At 38.5% G+C, this 25545-nt stretch overlaps 1 protein-coding gene across 1 annotated transcript; it reads right to left on the bottom strand.

The window, feature by feature from the left end:
* Positions 1 to 384: 384 nt before the first annotated feature.
* Positions 385 to 24176, bottom strand: LOC117911741 (presequence protease 2, chloroplastic/mitochondrial-like). Its single transcript, XM_034826156.1, has 19 exons — positions 23791 to 24176; positions 23256 to 23439; positions 16977 to 17151; positions 16748 to 16880; positions 10088 to 10158; positions 9142 to 9225; positions 8248 to 8338; positions 7157 to 7677; positions 6888 to 7052; positions 6585 to 6803; positions 6364 to 6491; positions 3954 to 4143; positions 3274 to 3357; positions 3088 to 3185; positions 2516 to 2780; positions 2276 to 2438; positions 2017 to 2197; positions 1169 to 1240; positions 385 to 776 (listed from the first exon to the last, which is right to left on the bottom strand). The coding sequence occupies exons 1-19, from the start codon at positions 24065 to 24067 to the stop codon at positions 635 to 637; spliced, it is 3243 nt and encodes a 1080-aa protein (XP_034682047.1). The 5' UTR covers positions 24068 to 24176; the 3' UTR covers positions 385 to 634.
* Positions 24177 to 25545: the final 1369 nt, after the last annotated feature.

The following is a 25545-nucleotide window of genomic DNA, read 5'->3' as shown; positions in this document are numbered from 1 at the left end:
AAGGCCCCAGTTGGAGAGATACCAAGCATCTAAGATCGTATCAAGAAAAAAGGAAAAATCAACAAAGTTTCTGTGTACCTGAGTGCCTGGATTTGGTGCTGTAAGTTCAGTTCTATCCGAGAGTACACGACTCAGAGCATTCCTCCAGTCTGTTAAACTAAGATGTTTTCTTAGTTCAGATGAATGTAGAATAACCAAACAATGACAATCAAGTCCCAAGTATGTGTTATACTGAAACAGAAACAAGGAATGCCTCACAGCTACAGGAGAATCACCTCTATGGTTGTTTTAGTACGCTTTCTCAAGGAGCATTACCACTTGTGGAACTGCACAAGGCTTTCTGATAGAGCTAATATGTTTAATCATATAAAAAAAGGGTAAAAGTAGAAGAAATCTACAAATTTCCAGCTCAAATTTAGGAGTTCATAAATTGCAGTACTGCTAAAATACAATATTAAGCCCCATACAACTGTTCATTTCAAGCTGCATGGATTCTGTCCTATCCCATGTTTTGCTACAGTATCATTTATTTATTGCTATGAAAAATTGGAAAAACACTTTTGAATTTTGTATTCTACAGAACAAAAGAATATCCGGTAAGAGAATCTTTGCCTTTGCAACATTTTTTGGAGTTTTAAAGGGCTTTCTTCACTTTAAAGAAGTTAGGATGCTCCTTGTTTGCAGCATCAACATCATCCGGAGATGCTACTGCAACCACAACCCCTTTATGTTTAGCTGCCTCAATTGCATTTGCAAATTCCTTGAAGTCCTTCAAACTGGGGAAAGAGAAACAAAATAAGAAATAAAAATATTGGACAAAGATTTACAATTCAAACATCAGCAAACCAATGTCATTTGGATGCTAATTGTAAACACAACATTGTTTTAGACTTAACAGTACATATTAAAAATGACTTTGTTCATAAATAAGTTTATAAAAACAATGTAATCTGATACGTGGAAGCACCTCAAAACATAGTTCAGATATTGCTCTTTCAGGAGTATTAGGGAAGAATATAGATCCAATAAGAACTCTAGTTAACCATCCACGCTAATTAATATTTATTGTTAGGGGAAACGCTCAACCTTACTGCAAAAGTATTTGATGTTGGGCACCCTTACGTAGATAAGATAACAACATATAATAGGATTGAAGAACATTTTCTACCTGGTTGACAATATCTCTTCACGTCTCTTTTGCCTTTCTTCCTCTGTTACCCCCAACAAGTATCGTAACAAACTGAAAAAACAGTAAACATTTATTTGTAATATGCTATGAAACAGTAAAAAGGAAAAAACACAGAAACCTCCCATGAGGTTTTTGACCACTTTATATTGCATGCCCCTAATACAAATGTGAAAAAACAATACCATCAACATGCACTTAATTTTTTTATTTGGATTAATTGTCCTAAAAACATTTATTAATTTGATTGAAGTGGTAATTTTTATTCATAAATACCCAGCAGCCCTTTGACACAAGGATGGTAAGGAATGCTTACATTCAAACATCATGAATACCATTGATATTTCAGAAAACCTAAGAGAGATTTCGAAATACACCACCCTCCCTCCTCCAACCAAAAAAAAAAAAAAAACACAAAAATTAAATACCTGACAGACATGATTTTGGTTTTCTTTTCATTTTGTTGATGCTAACTTGCTAAAGCATGTGCATTTATAAGTGTGATAGGAGAAAACAAAAAACTAATGAGAACCCAAGAAAATAATCAATGAATAAATGCAAATTATTAGTGAAGGTTGACTATCTCCTTTTTCCACAAATTAGAATGGTTGAATCATACGCATGTATATAAAAGAATGCATGTCATGTTAGAATTGCACATCCAATAAGTGATAATTCGTATCATATTTTGTTTTTTGCCTTTATTTCTTTAAAGAAGGGAGCCAAAAGGTTTTCTCATTATACAAGTAGCAAAATTCCTCCATCCAGATGATTTACTATAAATAGATATGGAATATTCCATACAAAAGACAAAAAGGGTTGACCCTTACCTACTATAACCCTTGGCATCAGGTAGCTGGTATGCATCTACATCCCCTATGGTCCCAATAATTGCTTTTGTGAGAGTATCATCATCCATTTCCAATTGACGTAGAAAATCCCCAGTTCCATCATATACATCGAGTGTTTTTAACAAGTTTGGGTCTCGATAAGATAAGAAGGAGAATACCCCTATACAATGATCCAAAGCTTAGAGGCGGGTTTAGCAATTAAATTCGTATGACAAAACATCTTAACACAAAATTGTACCTGAATGAGTGTCAAAATCACAAAAACCTCCATAGGCCCCACCACTAACTCGCACACGATCCCACAACCATGTATTACTGATGTATTTTGAAATTACGTATGCACTGCCCTTGAGTTGATAACCGGTGTCGTATATGTTAGTTGCTTTTCCAACATAATTAACCTGTAAAGATAATGAATATGATTAAGTGTAAAAGCAAGCAAACTGAGAAAAAAAATATAATAAAACATTTATTTCACCTGAGTAGGTATCACAATAGCTTCATTTTCTGAAGAGAGTCGACCATTCCAAGTAGTTTTTTCAACAGAAGAGCTGCTAGGAAGCAAATCAAGGAATTTGCTAACGTATTTTTCTGAGTTCATAAGATTTTTTCCCTCAGATGTCATGTTTATCAAGCAACCCTTCCTTGAAAGTAAGGATTTGCGGATCTCCTCAAGAGATGAAGAGATCCCAATCCAATCCTGATCAACTTTCTCTTCAAGAGCTTGCAGAAATTCCAAATAACTACAAGTAAAACACCATATATGCAAACTAAATTAGTCCCATCAAAGTTCCAGTAGCCAACTTTAAATGATTTTTCACACAAAAAAGGAAGTTTCTAATAAAGATTAAAATCTTTCACATGTCATTCACATATTTTGCAACAAAGCTGAGATTAATGTAAAACTATCACAAAATCTTTCTGAAGCATTCAAGTCCAGGAATGTACTGGATCAGAGTTTTCACATGTTGAAATAATGACAAATGTAGTTGTAGAATACAAAGGTTAGCCATGAGACAAATTTCTTGAAAACAAGACAAATATACTAACCTAACACCACCCATTTGTTCAGCAATCCACCCTGCAGTATTCAACTTAGCATCCATCCTTGCAGCTGCGATTCCATGGCCACTGCCTCTTAATCGGTTCTGAAAATAAATGTGAAATATAAAAATTAAATAGTTGAAGATATATGGTTCAATAATGTGACAATCATTCTATTGTTTTAATGTATACCTCCATTCTTGCTTTGCTTTGGGAAACAAACTGCTTAAAACGTTGTTGGTCTGTGAATTGAACTTCTTGAAGAATGCAATTAACCTACAATATACAACATGCATGAAGCACCTTTGTGAAATTATTCTCCAACTACTTGTCTGAAAGGTAAATTACAACTTCAATGAGAACATAAAGAAATAGCTTAAGGAAATATCATCATATAATATATAACCACCAATGGTACACTTGAACACAGGAAGTTCTCTTATTGTGGTTTCTGATTAAAAAAAAAAAATCTCTTATTGTGGTTATCAATATTCATAGTAAGCCTCAAGAGTGGCCTAGATGCATAAATCAAGGAACCCTTGTGAGCAAACAATAAGATCATAGTTCTTACACAGGTGCACAACAAGACCTGTAGCTATGATAGTGGCCATGCGGCCAAAAAATGATTTAAATTGATTTCACAGCACCAAAGAATTCACTTTAGAACACTCATATTTGCACATAGAGGGAGAAAATTCACCTACTTCTCAACGTATGTATGCTTATTCAAATGTATAGTTTTTGACATTGAAAGCTCCAATACGAAATACATGATATTTTTACCTCAAACATGTATTAGCTTTCAACCCCTTTTTCCAATCATAGTTCTGACTCTACATCCAAAAAAGGAAAAGAAAAAAAAAATACATTACCAAGTTAAATAAGTCTTCTGCACATCCTGCCATGGCTTTTCCCCGAACAATTATGTGGCTACAAGGATATTCCTTCCCCCGTACAGACGAAGTGAAAGGATAAACCGATATTCCTCCAGTTTTCCTCCCAATTAACTGATTTAGTTGCACAAAGTCCATATCTTTTGTACCCATCTCCATCAAAGATTGACTGTGAAAAAGATTTGGATGGTAAATTTTAAATGTTGGTAGTATCCATATCATCTTTGCCAAACAAGCATGCAACAAATAGAATTAAATCTCTAGATTCTATTGTTTAGATAAATGTTTATCCCTTTTCATTTAGGGTGCACTTGGTTAGCTGCAATCTTAACTAGGGATATCTTATTTCCAAGTATGTTACTATGTCTGGAGTGCATATAGCTTTAGATTTTTCAGTTTTTTGGGAATGACCCCAGAAAGTTCAGAAGACCTTCAACTCATGTAAGACTTGGTATTTCTTCATTCCTATGTAATGAGAACAGAAACAAAATGGACAATGCATTTTTACTTTCTTCTTATATATAAATAAATTTAATTTTTAAAAATATTCTTTTGGAGGGCTGTTATATAGAATTGCATAATTCTCGAGCAATTCCTAAAATAACCAAACGCTAAAATGAGAATAAAACTTGACGGACATAATCAATCGCTAAAATGAGAATCACATACTCATCACATTCCAAAGATTCACTTCTAGAAAAACAATTTTCACTCCTGAACACAGATACTGGTGAACTAAACAAATCCTTAGTACCATTATTACCTGGTCAAATCAGGATTAGTGTTGAAAGGTTCAACCAATTGAAGAACAATGCAGACATGAAACAAAAAAGTATCAAAAGATTAGTTGGCTCCAGGAAGCCAATAGAAAGATTTAAAGAGAGAATAGAGAACTCAAGTATTGATTGAAGAAAAGTACGACCCACTAAATAGATGATGGAGGGTTTTATAAAAAATAAAGCAGGTCAAGTGGATATTTTGATATGAGCAAAACATCCATGATGATTCGCAACTAGTAGGAGAACAACTTACAGAGCAGAAAATTTCTAATCACAATAAGCTTGCATCGATAACCAGCAGGAACCCAATTCTTTTACATTGGTTATGGATGAATTAACTCATCCTATTGTATAAGAGGCCCATGGTGTATGTTTTTGCTCACAAGATAGTTTTAATCATGATCCAGAGCAAGAATAAAGCTTTAAATGTAACTCCTTTTTCATTGGAGGTGGGTGTTCCTGGTTTTCCACCCCACACCCCAACACCTTAAGCCTTGGCTCCAAAGTAGGTTCAAACTATGCAAAGAAACTTTAGTGACACAAAATTGATGCATCAGCAAGGCAACATAGTATATATGAAATTCAAATTTCTCTTACACAAGAATATATGGAATAAATTGAAGTAAAGTCAGAGGCAAAACTGAGGGAATAATGAAAATTGAAGGCCTAGCAATGTCACCTAGAGATATATTTTGTTCACTTGGACTTTTGGCCAATATCACCTAGAGATATACATGAGGAGAGCTAAATTGGATGGACTTTTGGCCACAGAATTGTAGATGGATAGATAACCAGAGAAGTACTTCTAAAATGTTTTGAGATCAATGAATATCTATTATATTAGGAAAAATTTTCTAGGACAAAATAGTGGAGAATTAAGAAAGATGTGATAAAATGAACCTAGCCAAAATAAGAAAGTCGAAAAGGGCAATTGATCAGACAAAATAGTATAGAAAAGTGAAGTTCATGTTAAGCTTGAGGTAGTATCAATTGAAGATGATGAAAAGAGCAGTTAGTTAAGATTCTGGTCATGTGCAACACAGGCCAATGATTGCACCAGCAACATGGACTGTTTGCTTCAAGCCAAAGGCACTATAAGGATAAGATAAAGCTTATTAAGCACTTTGAATAGGAACATAGGAAAAGACATGGTGATCCAGAAACCCATAATTTAATAGAAGACATGGCCTGTGACATAGCTAAGTGGCAAATATAAGCCCTGCTGAGTTTTGTTATCAAATATGATATGAATTACTATTCCTATTTCTTTCATTTAAGAGGGATCATGTAATTTTAACAAAGATAGAAAGGATAACATGCAAAGAAATTCACAACCTGAGCATATCCTTTTTGTTTGCCTATAAAAAGAACAGAAATTGACAATGTTAACATCTTATAATGAGAGAGATTAGTGGACAACCCCCAGGATATTAACTCCTAAAGTCGTAGCAGCACTACATGGCAGACAAAAGAGGACTCTGCACTAGTTTGAAGTCGAGGTTCAAGAAACCTAACATCTCCTATTTGTAAATGTTCACCTAAGCAAAGAGTAAACAACAGGACATGAAAAAAAAAATGACAACAATTACATGTTGGAGGCAACATCTCACCAGAAAAGAGGTACCAAGGGAAGAAGGTCTTGCTTCAGTGAACTCATATCAAAGACAATCTCAGTGTAAAGGACATCATTTGTGAAGAGGTCATGTCGCAAAACTTTGACATCATTGATGACTCCAATCTACAATGAGTAGACATAAGGTCAGTAAAGATTTCTAGACCAAGGGGAAAAAATGTAGGATGCTCAAACACAAGGATATAAGATTTGGACAACCTCTATGGGAACATGGATAGGTTCCTTGGGGATGTCGAGTAGAGAAAGGCTTGGTACACTTTTTAAAGCTTCTGGTGGATCAGGAGTTTCCTGCTTCAATCGTAGCTCCTGTGTAGCACGTGCTAACTCAGCAAGATCTTCTTCTGTCATACCTGCCTTGACTTTCTCCAGAATTTCTCTCTCAACTGCTTCATCATGAGAAGCTTTCTCTGGGTCAGGCTGACACAAAATACCAGTGGTATTTAATATAGTAAAATATCACATAAAAATAAGAGGAGACCATTTTCTAGGCTAAACGATTACCTGCATTTCAACAGTGACACAATGAGGATTGTTCAGGATGTATTTCTCTATCAAAGGAGAAAACACAGCTTTAGAACCTTCCTCAGCTATTCTCGCTTTTAAGGCCATTAAAGGTTTCTCATATTTCAATGGCTCAAAAGGATCCATATCATATATCCATTTCCCCTGCAACGTAAACACCAAAATAAGAATGTAAATACATATAAAAGGTAAAAAGGTTAACCAGTTTGGGGAGAGGGGAAAAAGAAAAAGGAAGAAAAATCTCTCACAATGGAGCGAAGCATCAAGGACAAGCCACGAGGAAATGATCCAGTGTTATTTTCCCTGAGAGAGAACTCAATTGTATTCATGGATGCCTCCACAGCCTCTGAATTAAAGCCTTCCTCTGCTAAACTTTTAAGCGTACTCATGACTAATTCTTCTACCTTATGAATGTCATCTTCAGAAACACCCTTCAACCCAATACTAAACTGGGGTTGAAGGAGCTCATCTTCCATCCCACCACCAACAATAGCATCTCCCAGACCACTTTCCAATAAAATTTTCCTCAATGGAGAAGCAGGAGTTCCCAACATAAGATGATCCAAAAACCCAAGGGTAAGTTCAGTTTCCAAGTCTAACGGCTTATCCGAGAGCAACCAATTAAGGCATACCATGTGCTTTTTTCTCAGATCACCACCTTTTCCAGCAGGATATTTCTCAACAATCCTGACTGGGTTTGAAAATAGTTTTTGTGGTTCAACCTTTGATTCACTGGAAGCTGGACTTGTATCAAACAAATCTAGATACTCTGTACAAAATATATAAAAGTAAGTAAACAACTGGACAAACAAAAAACAACAAACAAACAAAACCAAAAGGAGAGGAGAAAAGAGGGAAGCGTATAATTGTCTACACAGTCCAGAACTTAGTATTCAGCTAACACAGTATGTGGATGTATGATGTTAAAGATTAATTGAACCCTATACCCTACCTCTTTAAACTAATATAACTGGAAAGGGAAACAGTTAATGCTTCAAAGATTAACCATTTCAGTTGTGACAGCAAAATAAGAACAAGCCATAGGTGAAGCATCCACTTCTGCCCTTTCTTTTTCAGTCTAGTTTGCAAAAGACAGCTGATTTTTGCAGTCATACCTTCTGAAATATCTCTTTTGCAAATGTAGCATTGCATTATTTCACATTGGAACAAATTTAAATAGCCCCTTATATTTCAGAGGAAGCATCAAATAGGTAACATGAAGCGTAGGTGTACAGCCATATATATGTAGTTACTAACGGCTGAGATATCACTTATTCTTTGTTTTTCTCCCCATTAGAAAGAGATATCATTTCTTATTAAGTCAATCGACAAGAATTACCATTCAGGATGCGTAGCCGCTCATTTGGATCATCATCTCCATAAAACCATATCCTAGCATTGCCAGGGTGGTAATATTTACGGTGAAATTCCTGTAATTTGTTTTAAAGACACGAGATAAATTAATAATTATCAATAACACAAAATCTTAATGCATATGTGAACAAAAAAAGAAAAGAAAAAAGAGTTGCCTAGAACTTTTCAAGGGTGGGCAACAACAACTTGAATTGAAAACCACAAGAAGCAAAATATGTGAAGAGCAATCTATTCAGAAGTATTATCATCAAACTGTTATTATAGGAATGAGATTAAAATGAAAAATAGTGAAAGAAATCAAAGTTCCTCTCTTGAACAGAAGGATGACTCTCATATCTAACAAAAAGCCTTCAAAACAATTACATAATTAAATTCTAAATATTGACATTTTACTCCATGAAGTTGAAACATTCTTACTGATTGTTTCAGGAGAAAATGAAAAAGAAAGAAGAAAAAGAAACATCAATGAATAGCCAACATGGAAGGTGAATGCCAACTAATTTCTAGGAAAGTTCATCAATGATAAGTTACAGTTCAATGTGATATTAACTACAAAATATCAACCAGTAGTTTAGAACCTCAATTAACATGCAACAATTATATCAATTACTATAGATTTCAAGCTACTGAGGACTAAAGAGCCTCATTGACATCCATTATAAGTGGCATGAACAGCTGAAACAATGAAAAGTCGCATTAACAAACCATAATACCCATTCTAATCTTATTATTAATAAATAGAGGTGCCAACTGTGTAGATGAGATCAACTTATAGAAGCAAAATTACCACATTGGAAATTAAGAAATGTACAGAAACATGTTGGAAAAAGCAAAGTTCATAAGATGCACCATCACAAACCTTGAATTCCTCAAACGTGAGTTTGGGAATAACTTTTGGATCACCTCCGCTATCAACACCATAGGTATTGTCTGGAAACAGAGCCTGAGCCAAAGTTATAAGTAGAAATCATAAATACAACCAAGATAGATATATCAGATGCATTTTCATGAAAGAGTTGTCAAATTAGTAAGCCGGACCATTCATAGACTCAAAATGCTGACCTTTGTAGGTTGAATATCCAAGTAAGATAAGCATAAATAACAAACAATGTGCTTTAATAGCTACAGAGGTGCAAGTCGAGGATGTTCAACTTAAGAACAGAACCAATGGGTTCTTCTATTTGGTTCTCTAGCAGTATCCATCCAGTCCTGGTTTCAAAATATGGAGTTTTGTTCTGGGATGAGTAAACAGTTCACCATAGCCACACACACCATCTATGCATTCTTTTCTAGAAAAATTCTTTGTTCCATAGGAAACCATCTATATTGAATTCACAACACATGATTTAAGGATGTGAAAGTAAAATAGTATTGCATAGAGGCAGGAAAAAAAAGGAGAAAAAGAGTCTCATATAATGTGGGATTAAAGTTTACTAAGAAGGACAAGTTGAGAAGAAATTTAAACAAGTCAATAAGCTTTTTGAATAAATGAGAGGGGATAAGTATCCCATATGGGCTGGGCAAGAAAGGTTTTGCTAAGCACATATTTCTGCTGCTTACCAGAAAATTAAGAAAATGCTTTGCGTGCTTCATATGGCACATAATCAATGTAAAAGGAAAATAACATTGAACTAAATGGAAAAAACAAATTAAATATATTTGATGCTCAAAGTCCATACATATGGATGAAAATTAATGCCACATTTATCTCTCTTGCTCACTAGGATCTTAGGAATGACTAATGACTGGCAAATTTGTCATTCAAATATGAAAATTAATTAAGTGGAAAAGAACAGAAAGCTTGCCTGTTGAGCTGTCCGACCTAATATATTATCGGGCTGTGAGTAAACACCTTTCATCTCATTGAAAACGACTCCTGTAATTGATGTAAAATCAATCAGACTAAAAAAAGGGGAAAACAAAATAAATTATTCCATAATGGTTTGGATGAATTCTATAGGATTAAACATTGCCCCAATATAACCAGAAAATTTGAGATATTGCCCAAAACCACTGATAGCAAGAAAATTTGATGATTGATTATATTTTGTAAGAAAATGTAACCTTTATATTTTTTTTGATAAGTAAGCACAATTTGTATTAAAGGGCAAACCGCCATAAAGCATACAGGGAGTATACAAACGCAGCCACACCCCAAAAACAACAAAAACAAGCAGCCCCAAACGGCCCTTAACAAGCCGCTAGCCACTCCAAAAAGGTTAAAAGCGAAGAGGACTCCTCTCCCATGTACAATCTAGCCCAACTCCACAAATTACAAACAAAATAATTTTTGAGTTTCTGTATGTCTAACGAGCCCCCCCTAAAGGCTAACCTATTTCTCTCCTTCCAAACCGTCCAAAAAATACACACCGGTATGGAATTCCAGATTTTTTTCCTCTTTTTCCCCACAAAGGAGCCCCTCCAACTAAATAAAAACTGTAAGACCGTCTCTGGGAACACCCAATGAACACCAAATAAGGCAAGAATGATATCCCAAAGAACCCTAGCCACTATACAATGTAAAATAATGTGATTTACACTTTCCTCTTCACAACCGCACAAAAAACAGCAATTAGGAAGCTGCCACCCTCGTCTTTGGAGCCTATCCAAAGTAAGGATCTTCCCCCATGTAGCTTCCCAAGCAAAAAAGGCAGCTTTAGTAGGGACCATGTTCACCCAAATGCATTTAACCGGGAAGGCAAGGGTATTAGGAGCAGCCAGCAGCTTGTACGCGTGTCTAACTCCAAAAATACCTTTACCTCCGCCTCTCCAAACCACCAAATCCTCTTCTTGGGAGATCTTGACGTCCCTCAACATGTTAAACAAAGCTCCTATTAAATCCAGCTCCCAATCATTTGCGTCCCTAGCAAATCTGATGTTCCAGCCCCCTTGACCAAGGCTAGAGTCCCAAACCTCGTTGATTGTTGCATTTTTATTCACCGCCAAAGTGTATAATTGGGGGAAAATTCTGGACAGCACCTCCTCACCACACCAGAGATCCGTCCAAAATTTTACCTTAGTCCCCTTGCCCACCTTAAAACTTATGTTATCCCAACACCAATTTGCCTCCTTCAATATCTCCTTCCAAACCCCGACCCCAAACGCCCCCGAGCTTCATTTGTCCTCCACCCAAGGCCCTCTTGACCATATTTCACCCCAATCACTTTCTTCCACAGCATATCCTCATCAAAGGCAAACCTCCAAATCCATTTACTCAACAAGGCTCTATTAAAGAGATCAATCTTCCGTAAACCAAGCCCTCCATTCTCCTTTTGGGTACACACCACCTCCCAATTAATAAGATGTACTTTCCTTTCCATTCGCCCCCCTCCCCAAAGAAAGTCTCTTTGCATTTTTTCAAGCCTTTTCACTACTACCTTAGGCATCCGGAAAAGGGACAATTGATAAATAGGAATGCTTGCCAAGGTGCTCTTGATAAGGGTGATTCTCCCACCCTTAGAGATGTATTGTCTTTTCCAAAGAGCTAATCTTCTCCTCATTCTTTCTTCTACCCCATCCCACATTGATATAGCCTTGTGATGGGCTCCAAGGGGCAGCCCCAAATAAACTGAGGGAAGAGCTCCCACTTTGCACCCAAGCTCACTGCCATCTCCTCAATTTCTTCAACCTCTCCAATAGGGATTAACTCGCTTTTAGCTAGGTTTATTCTTAGCCCAGACGCTGCCTCAAACCAAGCCAAGATCCAGCTTAAAGCGGTTAGATACTCTTTCTTAGCTTCACAAAATATGATTGTATCATCCGCAAAGAGTAAATGGGAAACCTCCAAATCCGGCCTCCCTCTACCCCTAAGGCTGCACCCTGAGACGAACCCCCCCCCCCAACAGCCCTTCTCAAGAGCGCACTCAACACCTCCATACCCAAGACAAAGAGATAGGGGGAAAGGGGGTCACCCTGACGCAGCCCCTTGGAGCTCGAAAAAAAACCTGCTGGAACCCCATTAACCAAGATAGAAAACTTGGCAGTGGAGATGCACCACCACATCCACTCCATCCACCGAGTCCCAAATCCCATCTTTTTTAAGACCTTCATAAGGAAATCCCAATTGATGTTGTCGTAGGCCTTTTCAATGTCCAATTTGCAGATCAGCCCCTTCTCCTTGCGCTTGTACCAGAAGTCGATCACCTCATTAGCTATAAGAGATGCATCCAAAATCTGCCGCCCCCTCACAAACGCGTTCTGATCCAAAGAGACTACCTTTCCTAAGACCTTTTTCAATCTGTTAGCCAACACCTTGGCCATGAGTTTGTACAGCCCCCCTAGCAAGCTAATTGGCCGAAAATCCCCAAGATCCTCCGCTCCCCCTTTCTTAGGAATGAGGACCAAGAAGGTGGTGTTGAGACTCTTTGCAAAAGATTTTTGCACAAAAAACTCCATAAACAGCTCCAAGATCTCCTCCTTCACAAATTCCCAACACGTTTGCCAAAAAGCCCCTGTAAACCCGTCTGGCCCAGGAGCTTTGTCTCCATTCATGTCCATCAAGGCAGAGTGAATCTCATCCACAGTGAAGGGCACCTCCAGTCCTTCAGCTTCACAGGGGTTTAGTCTTGGGAGATGCAGCCCCTCAATATCCGCCTTCCAACTTGGCACTTCAGTGAGAAGTTGCTGAAAATTTTGCACAATCCCCTCCCTTATCTCCTGCTCCTCAACCCTCCATACCCCATTGATTTTGATTCTGTCCATGGAATTGTTTCTACGATGGGCATTGGCCATCCGATGGAAGAATCCTGTGTTTTTGTCCCCTTCCTTCAACCACAACTCCCTCGACGCTTGTCTCCAGTGGGTTTCTTCCAAAAGAACCCACTTCTTGAAGGTTTCCTTAGCTTCCTTTTTCAATTCCGTTTCACTTACTGACAGGCACCTTTCACCTTCCACCCTGTCCCAGAACTCAACCTGCTGGAGAGCCAAATTCTTGTTAACTTCTAGCCTGCCAAACACCTCCCTATTCCACTCTTTGATTTTCTGCTTCATCACCTTCAGCTTAGAGGCCAATCTAAAACTGGCCTTCCCCCTCACCACAGTGCCCTGCCACCACTCCCGGAGAAGGTCCTTAAAGCCGTCTACTTTCAGCCACATGTTTTCAAACCTAAACGGCGATGGACCTCGTCTTAACCCTCCACCCTTCAGCATAATAGGAAAGTGATCAGATGTGGGCCTCGACAATCTGCATTGAACAACCCCACAAAATTTATCCAGCCAGTCTTGGGTTACAAGATATCTATCTAATCTAGCCCACGCTTGGTTATTTCTACCCCCACTCCACGAGAACACCCCACCTTGCAACGGAAGGTCAATAAGCTCTAAATCATCTACAATCTGGGCGAATCTTCTCATTACACCACTTATCCTTCCCTGACTGCTCCTATCTCTTTGTGAGAGGGTGACATTAAAATCGCCCCCTATACACCACGGGTCACTCCAGATGCCTCTAATTGCCCCTAACTCTCCCCAAAATGCCTCCCTATCCTCCCTAGAGAACGGCCCATAAACACCTGTGAAAAGCCAGACGAACCCATCCTCCACATTCCTAATCCTACAGGAAATAGAGAACTGACCCACCTCCATCTCACTCACTTCCAAGGTTCTTTTATCCCAACAAATCAGCACACCACCCGCAGAGCCATTAGCATCCAAAGCACCCCAGTCCAAGAACCTCCCAGAGCCAAGACTCCTAACCACTCCCTCAGACATCGACTGAATTTTTGTCTCTTGAAGACAAAACAGGTCCACCCTTTGACTCCTAATCATTGCCTTAATCACCTTCCTCTTAGAGCTATCATTAGCTCCCCGCACATTCCAAATTAGCAGCCTTAACTTCATTAAACTTCCAACATCTGCTCCCCTTTTTCTTGCATATCACTCTTCAGCTTATTCCCCCTTTCATAGTTAATGGAGCATTCTAATCTTTTTAGCTCCCTTTCAAATTTTGATTTGTCCAGAAGAATTTTACTGTGGACTTTTTCCCTCCTTTTTCTGATCTTAACCAAAAAGTCCAATATTTCCTTCTCCAAGCCTTTTGTCGAAAACCCCAGAAATTTACTGAATCTGGCCAGTTCACTGTCTTCCCAATCAACCTCCTCCCATCCTTTGTCTTCCTGTGGCACTGAACGGATCAGACATAGCTCCCCTCCACCTTCTCCATTGCTGCCATTGCTGACCTCCATCAACTCCCAGTTGGGAGCTGCCCCATGCTCCATAGACCCTAGCCCATTGACAATGCGGCACTGAGAGTCTCTCTGGGCTACCTCCCAACCAGCCCCAGAGAAGTCGTAATACTCCCCCAATGGAGTCCGACCAGAAAAAAGAGGGGAAGAAGACAAGGCAGCCGGAACCAATAATTCACCAAGGCTAGATGAGTTTCCATACCTCTGAGCTTCTTCCAATAAGGCTCCGTCAGTCTTTGGACTTTCCACAGGACATGGTTCCTCCATATCCTCCTTGCTCTTCAACCAAAAAGAAGAAATTCCTGCATCTGGCCCTTTCAGCAGACTTGGACCGGTCCAAACCCCAGTGCGGGCCTCACTAGCCGGGCCTAAATCCAGCCCAGGCACAAATGATGGCTTGGCCCGCTCCAGATCCTTGCTATTTAACGGCCCAGAAGAAGGTGACCCAGAATGAGACAGCCTAGCCGACCCAGCCCGTGACGGCCCAGCCTCCAGATCCGGTGGATCAGGCCCAGGAGATTCCCAGTCATGGCGCCCAGGGGATTTGGCGGGGCCCCTCTGGTTCGGCCCACCCAGGCGAGGATCCACAGGTTGCCCCGACCCGCCAGACTGCCCCAACGTCCCATCTACCAGCTTCTGCAGTGCCTCGATCCTAGTGCCACCCCCCTTCTCCATCACGCGCTTATTCGCGCGTGCACTAGCCTCGCCCCCAACCTCAACTGCTGCTGCAATCTTCACTCCTCTCAACCCCGCCGGTCCTACCTTCAACACCGGCCTGACCTCCCACCAGAGAGTTAGCACATAGCACAACTCTTCAATCCATACTTCCACCGCATTGGGTAATTCTTCCCCATTCATCTTAACCAAGATCCGCGCCCACTGTAGCTCTTCTAGCTTCTCTGTTTGAGAATCAACTGCAAGGAACCCCCCACACTCCTCCCCTATCCTTCTCAGGATGGTCTGGTCCCAAAGGGAGACCGGGAGGCCCACGATTCTTACCCAAGCCTCACGCCTTTTTTCCTTTTCCGGCATGCATCCCGTCTCGGGCCTCCATTCTTCCAGACTGATAGAAACCCCCCTTACCATAATGCTTCTGAGACTTAGGACCCTCTTCAATTCTTCCACTCTTTCAAATTCTAGCAGAATCTTTCCCCTCTCCAGTTTTGCAATACCCAAATTACCCTTCAACTCCCAAGCTCTCGCCAAGAGAGTCCCCCAGGTCTTCATGTCTTCCCCTCTCCCTGATTTAGGGTTCCAGGACCCAACCAAACATTGCCTCAGTTTGTCCAAATTTCTGTTAATCTCCTTCTCTCTAACCGCCACCTTGATCACTGCTCGGTCTTTCCTCATCGGCTGTTTGATTACCTCCGCAAAGGTTTTCGTCGTGATAGGCTTCAGCAGCAGCGCCTCCTTTATCTGACTCTCATCCCCTTTCCTCTCAAAGCCCAGACTCCTTAGCGACTCTACCATTGAAGTCCATCCCCCCACTGCTCCTCTCCCTTTGGGGATGAAAATACTGGCATTTTTGCCCTCCAGATCCACCACTCCTAACCTTATGAAGCATCCGCCTCTGTTTTCGTCACGCGTCATGGAGTACGCCCTTCCATTTTCCTTCCAGCTTCTACGCCATTTCCCCACACTCGTGTCCTTACAGCACTGGACCAGCCCTTCAAGAAAAAACCCTAGACTCTCTATTCCCATCCGTACCCACGACGAGATCCCTTTTTTTCTCTCCACCACCACAACTTGAGTTTTGCCCTTCTTTTCTTCTACCTCGACCTCAAAAGATTTCGATTCCACACTGAAGATGCTCTTCCTAGAGTTATCCCGGTGCCCCGAGCAGGACGCTCCCTCTGGGCTTTCATTTCGACTCGAGCGCCCTCGATCTTCTCCCCCGCTCCCGTTCAGTCGTCGAACCCCTCTTTCTCCTCCGTCGGCTTCCTTCAGACGCGAAGACCCTCGCTCTTTTCCTTCGCTTTCCTGAAATCGCAGACACCCTCGCTCGCCTCCATCGCACTCAGACTCCCTCTCTCTAGTGGTCTCGTTCCCCTTCAGTCGCAGAAGCCCTCCCTCTCCTCCGTCAGTTTCCTTCGGACGAGAGGACCCTCGCTCTTCTCCTTCGCCTTCTTTTGGTCGCAGACACCCTCGCTCGCCTCCATCGCACTCAGACTCCCTCGATCTGGCTGTCTCGCTCTCTTTCTCTCTCTCTCTCTCTCTCTCTCTCGCTCTCTCTCTTCCATCTTTTTTCGACATAAGGAGTTATTTTAAAGAGCAAAATGTAACCTTTATATGATATATCTTCTGAAGGATTGTTCAGCTCATAATGCCAACCCTCCTGTTGAAAGGTCTGGAAGTCCTCCACACATTTTGGGAAGAGGACGGCATCCAGATATACATCAACCAAATTATAGAAATCCTGTTTAGAAAATAATAGTCAAAGATGAGTTTGAAAATAGAACCAGATTATCATAACTAAATTTCCCATTTTATACAACTATCCAACTCCTTTTACCTTTGTATTTGTGGATGCAACTGGATAGCAAGTCCTATCAGGATATGTGAATGCATTTAGAAATGTGTGCAAGCTCCCTTTCAATAATTCAACAAATGGTTCTTTTAAAGGATACTTTCTTGATCCACACAATACACTATGCTCCAGTATGTGGGGAATCCCAGTAGAATCCTTCCTGCATTAACAATTAGGTTTGAGGGAAATGATAAGATATTGAATAACTATCAATGGAGAAAGAAAGTAATGCTCTTATCAAAGAGAAAAAATGAAAGCAAGAAAGTATCCAGGCAATTGCTTGGCTCATGGCAAATAAAAAGATTAATACCAATGACATGTTGCAATTAAGGAGTCATGGCAAGGTCTTCATCCCTAATAGATGTACTATGTGACAGGACAATAGTGAATTAATGGATCATCAATCTCCTCATTGCTCAATTGCTTTAGAGCTTTGGCACAGGGCTTGTAGAGATTGAATAAGCTCCTCCTAGAAGCACAGTTGATATGTTTATAAGATTAGACTTTAACCATCTCATTTGAAAATCAATTAGTGCCTAGTCAGGGTAGGTCAAACCTTTTATAACATTTTGCACCCCACAAGCCTATTCTAAGAGGCATTATTTAGGTAACTTGTCCCCAAGTTTAAGAGTGACATTGTTGCACCCCAATAATCCCTCCCTCAACATAATGCTTCCCTAACTTGAACCCATGATCTTTAACCTCTAATAATATTTCACAATTGGATTTTGACCATCTCATCAAAAAACCAATGAGTGTCTAATAAGGGTATGTCAAACCTTTTATGGCATTTGACATTACACCCTGACCCTATTCTAAGAGCCATAATTTAAATGACACTCCACAAGTAGAGTGTTGTGGTTTGCTTCATTTTAATTTGGCAATCTACCTTGAGAGGAACATTGGAATTTTTTAAGATAGATGGAAGGCAATGACAGCTCTCTAGGAGACTGCTCTTTTTCTTTTACTTTAGGCTTCAATTAAAAAGATGCCTTTTTTGGTAGTCCTTTGATACTTGATCCGGCTAGATTGAGACCTTGTTTATTCTTCCAAGAGATTAGTATGGTGGAGATGCAAGCTCAGTATAGACTCCTTTAGCAAGTGTCCACAAGCAAAAATTTTGATGGTTGCAGTCCCAGAAAAGCTAGAGATTTGCAAAGTGATAAGAGATCATGATGGTAGTATGGTTCCTCACTCTATTCAGCTGGAAATTGGTTTGAGAACAAAAGAATATCCTTCTCCATCTGGCCCAAGTATCAATGAGAGCAATGGGAAATTACCATTCAAAGCATTTCCTAAACCAGTTCGGGTGGGTTCAGCTACAAAGGGAGAGATCCAAACACTCTTGGGGAGCTTCAGTTTGGCTAATTCTTTGTCCAACATTTAAGTGAGGAAATTCTAGTACTATCATTTCTTGGGTGACCGAGGAAAAGCAAGGATTGTGGGAGTATGAAGTTTCTTATGCCAAACATTAGGTCTAGCCAAAATTTAAGGGTCCTACTATTGGATTACTCACTCAACCAACCAATTAGAGATGTTTCTATTCAAACATGAAGCCTTTTGGTTAGATGGTTTTGGTACAGAGTTTTTACCTCGTTAAGTTTTATCTTTTTAAGTTTCAATCCATTCATTTGGTATTCTTTGGTTCAAGCCACTTCATTGTTTTTCCTTGTTTAGTTTCTCCACTTTTTGGTCAAATGTTATATCAAGTGAAGGATAATCTTGGTGAAGTTGTATGTCTAGCGAAGGATAATCATCTTTCTCCTTGCATCCTTTTACAAATCCATGAAAAGAATTACTTGTTCTTGGTTCCATGGGAAAAAAAAATGAAAAAGAAACTCATTCAAAATGGTTTGAAAATTGTTTTAAAAAGCTTTCAAGTAAATAATCCAAAGAAAGAGCTTCAATAGATAATGGAGCAAAGGGGAAAGATGGCGAACTCATTCAGTAGTTAATTTTTATTTTTTTTTATGATAAACAACAATATAGTATATTAAGGTAAGTAAAAATAAGTACAATAGGAGATCCACTAAAAACTACACAAACAGAAAGTAGGAACCTCCAAAGTTCAAGTAAATCTATACAACTATGAGGTTCCACAAACCATGTCCCATGTGACAATACACAAAAATAATCTATCCTTGCTAATCCACACCCTTGGAACTACACACCAACATCCAATCAAGTTGGATCAAATTAAGGGGAATACCCTTAAAAGTTGTGGTGCAAGAGGCCCAAAAGGAGGCTAAGAATGAACTATGTCCCAAAGACCCTCTCTCGCCTTGTCCCAAAAAATCCTAGCATTTCTTTCCCACCACACAACCCACATTAGAGCAAGACAAGCAAACTGCCACAACACCTTACCTCTATTGGTACTTCCCAATCCTTTATTTGAGATAAGCATTATGTCACATATACTCCTAGGAGGAACCCGATCCATATGAACCAAGCTGAATAGTCTATGCCATAGTTCCAAATTCAATGGATAGTGTGAAAAGATATGATCTACCATATCACCACTCTCCATACACAACAAACAAACATCAGGACTGAGAGTTTTGTAGGATCTTCTCAATTGTAGCATGTCATTGGTGTTTACCTTCTGGAGTACCATTAACCAGGCAAAGCATTTGACCTTAAATGAAGCTTATGATTTCCAAACAAAATCAATAGGGAATGATGGAATTGGATCGGTATGATTGGACAAGATTGAAAAAAACAACTTTATTGTAAATTAACCTAAACAAGATAGGAACCAGGCTCTCGAATTAAGACCAGACGGAGATAACTGTGACAATTCCATCTCAAAATTCGAAAGATTGTGATAGAAGTTTAGATTCCAAGAGAAAGGATTAGTGAACCCAAGAACAAATGAAATAGTGAAGTTTTTAACTGTGACAATTCTGAATAGACTTTGGAATTAAGAATACAAAGGTTGATCCCTCCACCACAAGTCTTCCCATAAACGAATTCTTGTCCCATCTCCCACCACCAACCAAGTGTATCTAGAAAAATCTTGAAGGACTTATGCAATGGCCTTTTAAGGACAACGATGTGACTACTTGGTGTTGGCATCCCACCCATTAGTATGTGTCTCATAAATGCTTAGAATAACCCAATGCCAAAGAGTATGACTTTCCTTAAGAAACCTTCATAGTCATTTCCCTAACAGAGCATGATTCCTTACAGAAATCTTCCCAAACCCTAATCCCCCTTCCCCCCTAGACTTACACACTAAGTCCCAACTAACGAGATGGTCTCGCTTATGCTCCCTAACCACTGACCACAGAAAATACCTCTGCAATTTTCAATGTCACTAAAGAAGGGATCTTGAACATGAAAAGGAAATAGCTAGGAATATGAGATAAGCACAATTGGATAAGAGTTATCCTCCCATCTAAAGACAAATAGGTTTTTTTCCACCTATCTAATCTTCATGAAACTCTCTCAATCACAGGATCCCAGAACACACCTACCTTTAGGTTCCCCTTGAATGCAAGTCCCAAATAGGGAATAGGTCAATCCAACACGTTGCAATCAAGGACCACTGTCATACCATTGAATTGATCTAGATCAATGTTGATGCTAGAGAGAGCACTCTTTTCTAAATTGACTTTAAGTACAAAAATATGCTCAAACACTAATAGAATTATCTTAAGAGTTTCCAATTCTTTCAGATAGGCTCTTGAAAAAAAGATGGTGTTGTCTGCAAATTGCAAGTGGGAAACAATAGTCACACTCTCACCAATAGTGAATCATTCTAATCACCTACTCTCCTTAGCCCTCAACATCAATCTACTTAGCACATCAGCTACAATGGTAAAGAGGAATGGAGATAAAGGATCCTCTTGTCTCAAGCCTTTAGAAGCTTTGACCCAACCTTTAGCATTACCATTTACTAGAACTGCAAAAGAGATAAGAGGATAAACAATCTCTCATCCAAGTCCTCCATCTAAATTTGAACTCCTTCATTTCAAGTACAAAGTATGGAAAGCCCCAATTCACATGGTTATAAGCCTTTTCAAAATCAATCTTGAAAACTACCTCTTCCTCTCCAAATCGTCTTTTCTCATCCATTATCTCATTGGCTATCAGCACAACGTCCAGTATTTGTCTTCCCTGAACAAAAGCTCCTTGTATGATATAGATAGTTTCATTAAGAAAACCTCATGACCGCCCTAATAAGACTTTGGCTATGACCTAATACAAACAAGGGATCAAGTTGATAGGTCTAAAATCGGACATCCTTTTCGTCTAACTTTTTTTGGGCACTAAGGCAATGAAGGTAGCATTCATGTTCTTATTAACTACCTCGCTTCTATGAAACCCTGAGAACACCCTCATTAAATTCTCCTTAATCACATCCTAACATTCTTGGAACATGACAATAGTTAAACCATCAGGGCTAGGAGCTTTATCCTTATCTAACTGGAAAATGGCTTGATGAATCTCTTCTTCAATAAAGGAACGTTCCAACCTAGAAGCACTCTCTATCGAAATGGGTGACAAATTTAATTAAGATTCTCCAGGGGGGCTCGCATATAGCTTCCCAAAAAAATTCAAAATCTTCGCTGAGATATTGTCAATGTTATCTAGAATTGCTACTTTTTCATTTTCTAAGGCCTTTATACATTTTTTATTGTGTCTGCCATTAGCCACCCTATGGAAAAATTTTGAATTACAATCCCCTTCTTTTACCCACAACACCTTAGATTTTTGCCTCCAACGAAGTTGGCCCCCACTAGAATGGATTAGCGTCTAAGGCAATCAAACAATGATCCGATATCAATCTAGGAAGAGCTTCTTGTAGACTTTGCGGAGAATTTTGCTCCCACTCATTTGAATATAGAAATCTATTCAATCTCTTGCACGCCGAGGCATGTTGCATATTTGACCAAGTAAAAGAACCATTTCTTAAAGGGTGATCAATTAACTCACACTTTCTTATGAAGTTACCAAAATCTCTCATACTAGGTGTTAACTTAGAACCATCCAATTTTTCTGAACTTCTCCTTATGACATTAAAATCTCCGCCCATGCACCAATTCAGGTAGGTTAAACCGAAAAGACCCAATAGCTCACACTAAAAATCTTTCCTAACCATGGTGTTGTTTGGACCACCATGGAAAATTCAGCATCTTGTTATTGCTCAAAATATTGAAGTCAGTTCATCACCTTATTGAACATCTTTAAATACAAAATTTGACAACAAAACCAATGAATCAAAACAAGGGCTAAGGGAGGTGGGCACAAACGGGGCCATCCCAAAACCCTAAAAAAAGACAATTCCTTCTTATTGCTCCTGTTTTTATATATCAGTTGGCCCCTCTAATTCATAAAGAAGGATACATTTTCCCTTGGTACCCAGATGTCAAATGCCTTTTTAAGTTACTCCCGATTTTCAAGAAAAATATCAGGGCACACGCATGTAACAAACATTTATCCTTTGCATGTCATTAAAGGACTTTCTTCCAATTTAAAATAGGAAAATAACAACAAATCTTTGAATCTCATTGGAAGTTAAAACCAAAAAAAAAAAAAATCAAGAGGCAAAATAATACTCAAATTACATGCTTACAAAAAAAATACTAAGATATATCCATGCTATAAGTTTTCATTGTTTTTATCATGTTTAGCAGTCCTATGATTGGCCTTTCCCAAATTTTTTATAATGGAGGTATCAACCCAAAAGGACTTCTCCACTGCTTATTTAAAATAGGAAAAAGTAACCAAACCATTGAAGTAGAGAATCAAGGTGAAAGATGGTATGTCTTTCATTTTTAAAGTCAGTTACCAAACTTTCAACCAAAAAACTTATAATTTTCCAATTTGCTTTTTGTTATAGAAATTAAAAATTGTTATGTGAATGTGGATTCTTTTTGCTTCATATACTATGACTTGATTGAAAAATGGGGAAAAAAAAGTTTGCTAAATTTTTTCTACAAGTTCTTTTCTCACCCTTTTATATGATATCCACAAAACAACAGGTTTCTTATTTTTCCTTCTGGTGTTATAAGAGAATACGGGTGCACTTGCTTGAGTTGCTTCTGTGGTATTTTCTACCAAATTGGCCATCTGTTGGGGTTTAATGAAACCCTATTTTCTCAACTCCCCTAACAAAAATGAATGGAACTTTTGGTATCACATAAAAGAAAAGTCCTCTAGCAATGCTACTCGATAATGTCCAAATTAAATTAACAATGTCTTGTTCCAATGCATACAAAATATGAGAAAACTTCAAAAGCGTAGAACACAGTAACTTACGGAGGAGTGCGAAAAACAATCCCAAAAACCTTGTTCTCATCATCATTGGATACAGACATGACTTCAGCACCAGTCTTTTTGTGTTTGTAAAGCACAGCCTTTGATTTACATTCTTGGATAAACTGTTCTGAGACTTTATCAAATCCGTACTTCTCAGCTAAATCATCTTGACTTCCAACAGCATCTACAAGCATAAAACCGATTAACCATATTTAGAGGCTCGTCTCCTTAAAGTTTCTAAGGACCATTTTCGAGAAAATGGAAAAAAAAAATTGCGAAAAATAGAATTCCGACAACACTTGAGTCGTTGAGTTTCATCAGCAGAAACTAAAAACATGACCTCGCCTCAGCTCAAAATCTACCACGGATTGTCTTACTTGAATGAATTTTCCATTGTTTCGATTTTCACCCAAAACAGAATCAAAAGATTCAAATTTCAAACTTATAAATTGACGCCTCCTAAGTTCGAAAACGAGTTTCTAAGGCTAAATCGCGAGTTTAAGAACATGGACAAGCGAAGAATAAGCAATGCCACCTGAAGAGGCTTGCTCTGGCGAAGTGGCGATAGCTTTCGGGGAGAGTGAAGAGAAACATCGCGTAGATGGAATCGAGGAGGAGCTGGGGAGCAATCGCCAGTGACGGCGGAGCACGGAGCGTCTAGTGAGGGTGCCAAAGGGACGGTGGTGACTGCTAGAGAGAGAGGAAGAGAAGGAAGCGGAGGGCAGAGATAGCCTATGAGAAGAGAGGAGGAAGAATCTGTTGCAGGCGAGCGTAGAACACGTTATGGAGCGAAGCAGCGCGGCTCTCTCCATTGATTTTCTGTTTTAGGCCAAGTAAGTGAAGGAGTGTACGAAGATTAGGGTGGATGGGGGCGACAGAGAAAGAGGGTGATTGGGAGGGAAAATATCAGGGATTTGGGAGTGGGGCTGTTTGGTTGCTTGTATTCCAAGTTTTCCTGGATATTCTTACCCAGAAAAAATCCATAAGAAAATTAATGGAAAAAATGGGACATTTTATATGGTCAAGTAATGGCCATTTAGCAGATCTTGCTTCCTCTTGTATTTTGACAAGCTGAAACGTGCACGCGATAGAAAATATGTAGAAAAAAATATTTATTTACACGTAATTTCATTATAAGCAATTAAATAGTCATTTTTTTAACCTTCAAGAGCTATAAAATAATAATTTTTAATATGAACACTCTTTATAAAATTTATTTAATTAAATTTAAAAAATTAAAAGAAATGACATAAAAATTTCAAATTAATATAACATTAAAAATATTGTTGGTAATGTTTAAAGTGTACTCGTTTTTGTTTTTATTTATTTAGTGTACTATTAAATTAATCTTCCAAAATTTGAAAAGTAATTTGTTAAGTAAAAAATTAATATGAACAATAAATTTATATGAATTAAAAAAGAAGGAGAAACACAACATAAAAATATTATTTAAATCTATTTTTTAAATTAAATCTTTTAAATAAGGGTAATCTTATAGTACACTATTCATCAAATGTGATTGCCTTGATCAATTGTGCTTGAACTGAAAATAAAATATCTATTTCTATTAGCTTTAAATCTAAGCTTTACTAGTAGAGGCACGCTACGCGCATCCATTTTTAGTCGGGCTTGAGAGAATGAGGTTCAAAACTTATTTAAAGTGAACATACATTATAGTAGGCGGAGAGTGAACACATGATAGATGCAAGATCGGGGCAAGAGAAACTTGACCTTAGTCTACTTTAATTCGAACCCGCCAAACAAGTATATAGCAAAAGCTAACATAGATCGAAGGTGTATAGGGGTCGACGTTTAAACATAAAACCTAAATATTTATTAGGAGGTGATGAATTGACCAGGTTATAACTCGATACATTGGGTTGAATTGGTGACTAACTCAAACTCAATCCAAATAAAAAACCAACTCATCTGAGCCTAATATAAGCAAACTCTAAGATGTTTGATCTTAATTCAACCTAATTTCATTTTTTTAAATTTAAATTCATGAAATAAAATTAAAGTAGTATGATTCAAAATACACCTGCAATATTTTATAAAAACATAATTTTATATATTTATAAAACAATTTAAATAGTTAATTAAATAAAATTTGAAGATGATAAAGAAATAAAATAAGTATTATTTCTATTATGACTATGTTATAATTTGGGGACTTTTGCATTGCTATGATCAGGGTCATGGTTTGTTTTCATATTTGTATGGTATTGACAATTTCTGGGTAGCAATGAATTGTATTTTGGTTTAATTTCAGCAGCTGATTTTTTTAGTT

Source organism: Vitis riparia, chromosome 3, assembly GCF_004353265.1.
Source record: "Vitis riparia cultivar Riparia Gloire de Montpellier isolate 1030 chromosome 3, EGFV_Vit.rip_1.0, whole genome shotgun sequence".
NCBI lineage: Eukaryota > Viridiplantae > Streptophyta > Magnoliopsida > Vitales > Vitaceae > Vitis > Vitis riparia.
The sequence above is the reverse complement of the archived record's forward strand: the minus strand, read 5'-3'. Positions and strand labels throughout refer to the sequence as shown.

Bases quoted from the DNA above. Each gene is read 5' to 3' on its own strand.
- LOC117911741 (XM_034826156.1), bottom strand. From the start codon at position 24,067: ATGGAGAGAGCCGCGCTGCTTCGCTCCATAACGTGTTCTACGCTCGCC. The intron at 23,440-23,790 runs GTGGCATTGCTT...TTATGCTTGTAG, and splicing joins GCCAGAGCAAGCCTCTTCAG to ATGCTGTTGGAAGTCAAGAT. The intron at 1,241-2,016 runs GTAAGGGTCAAC...CTGTTTTTTCAG, and splicing joins GATGCCAAGGGTTATAGTAG to TTTGTTACGATACTTGTTGG.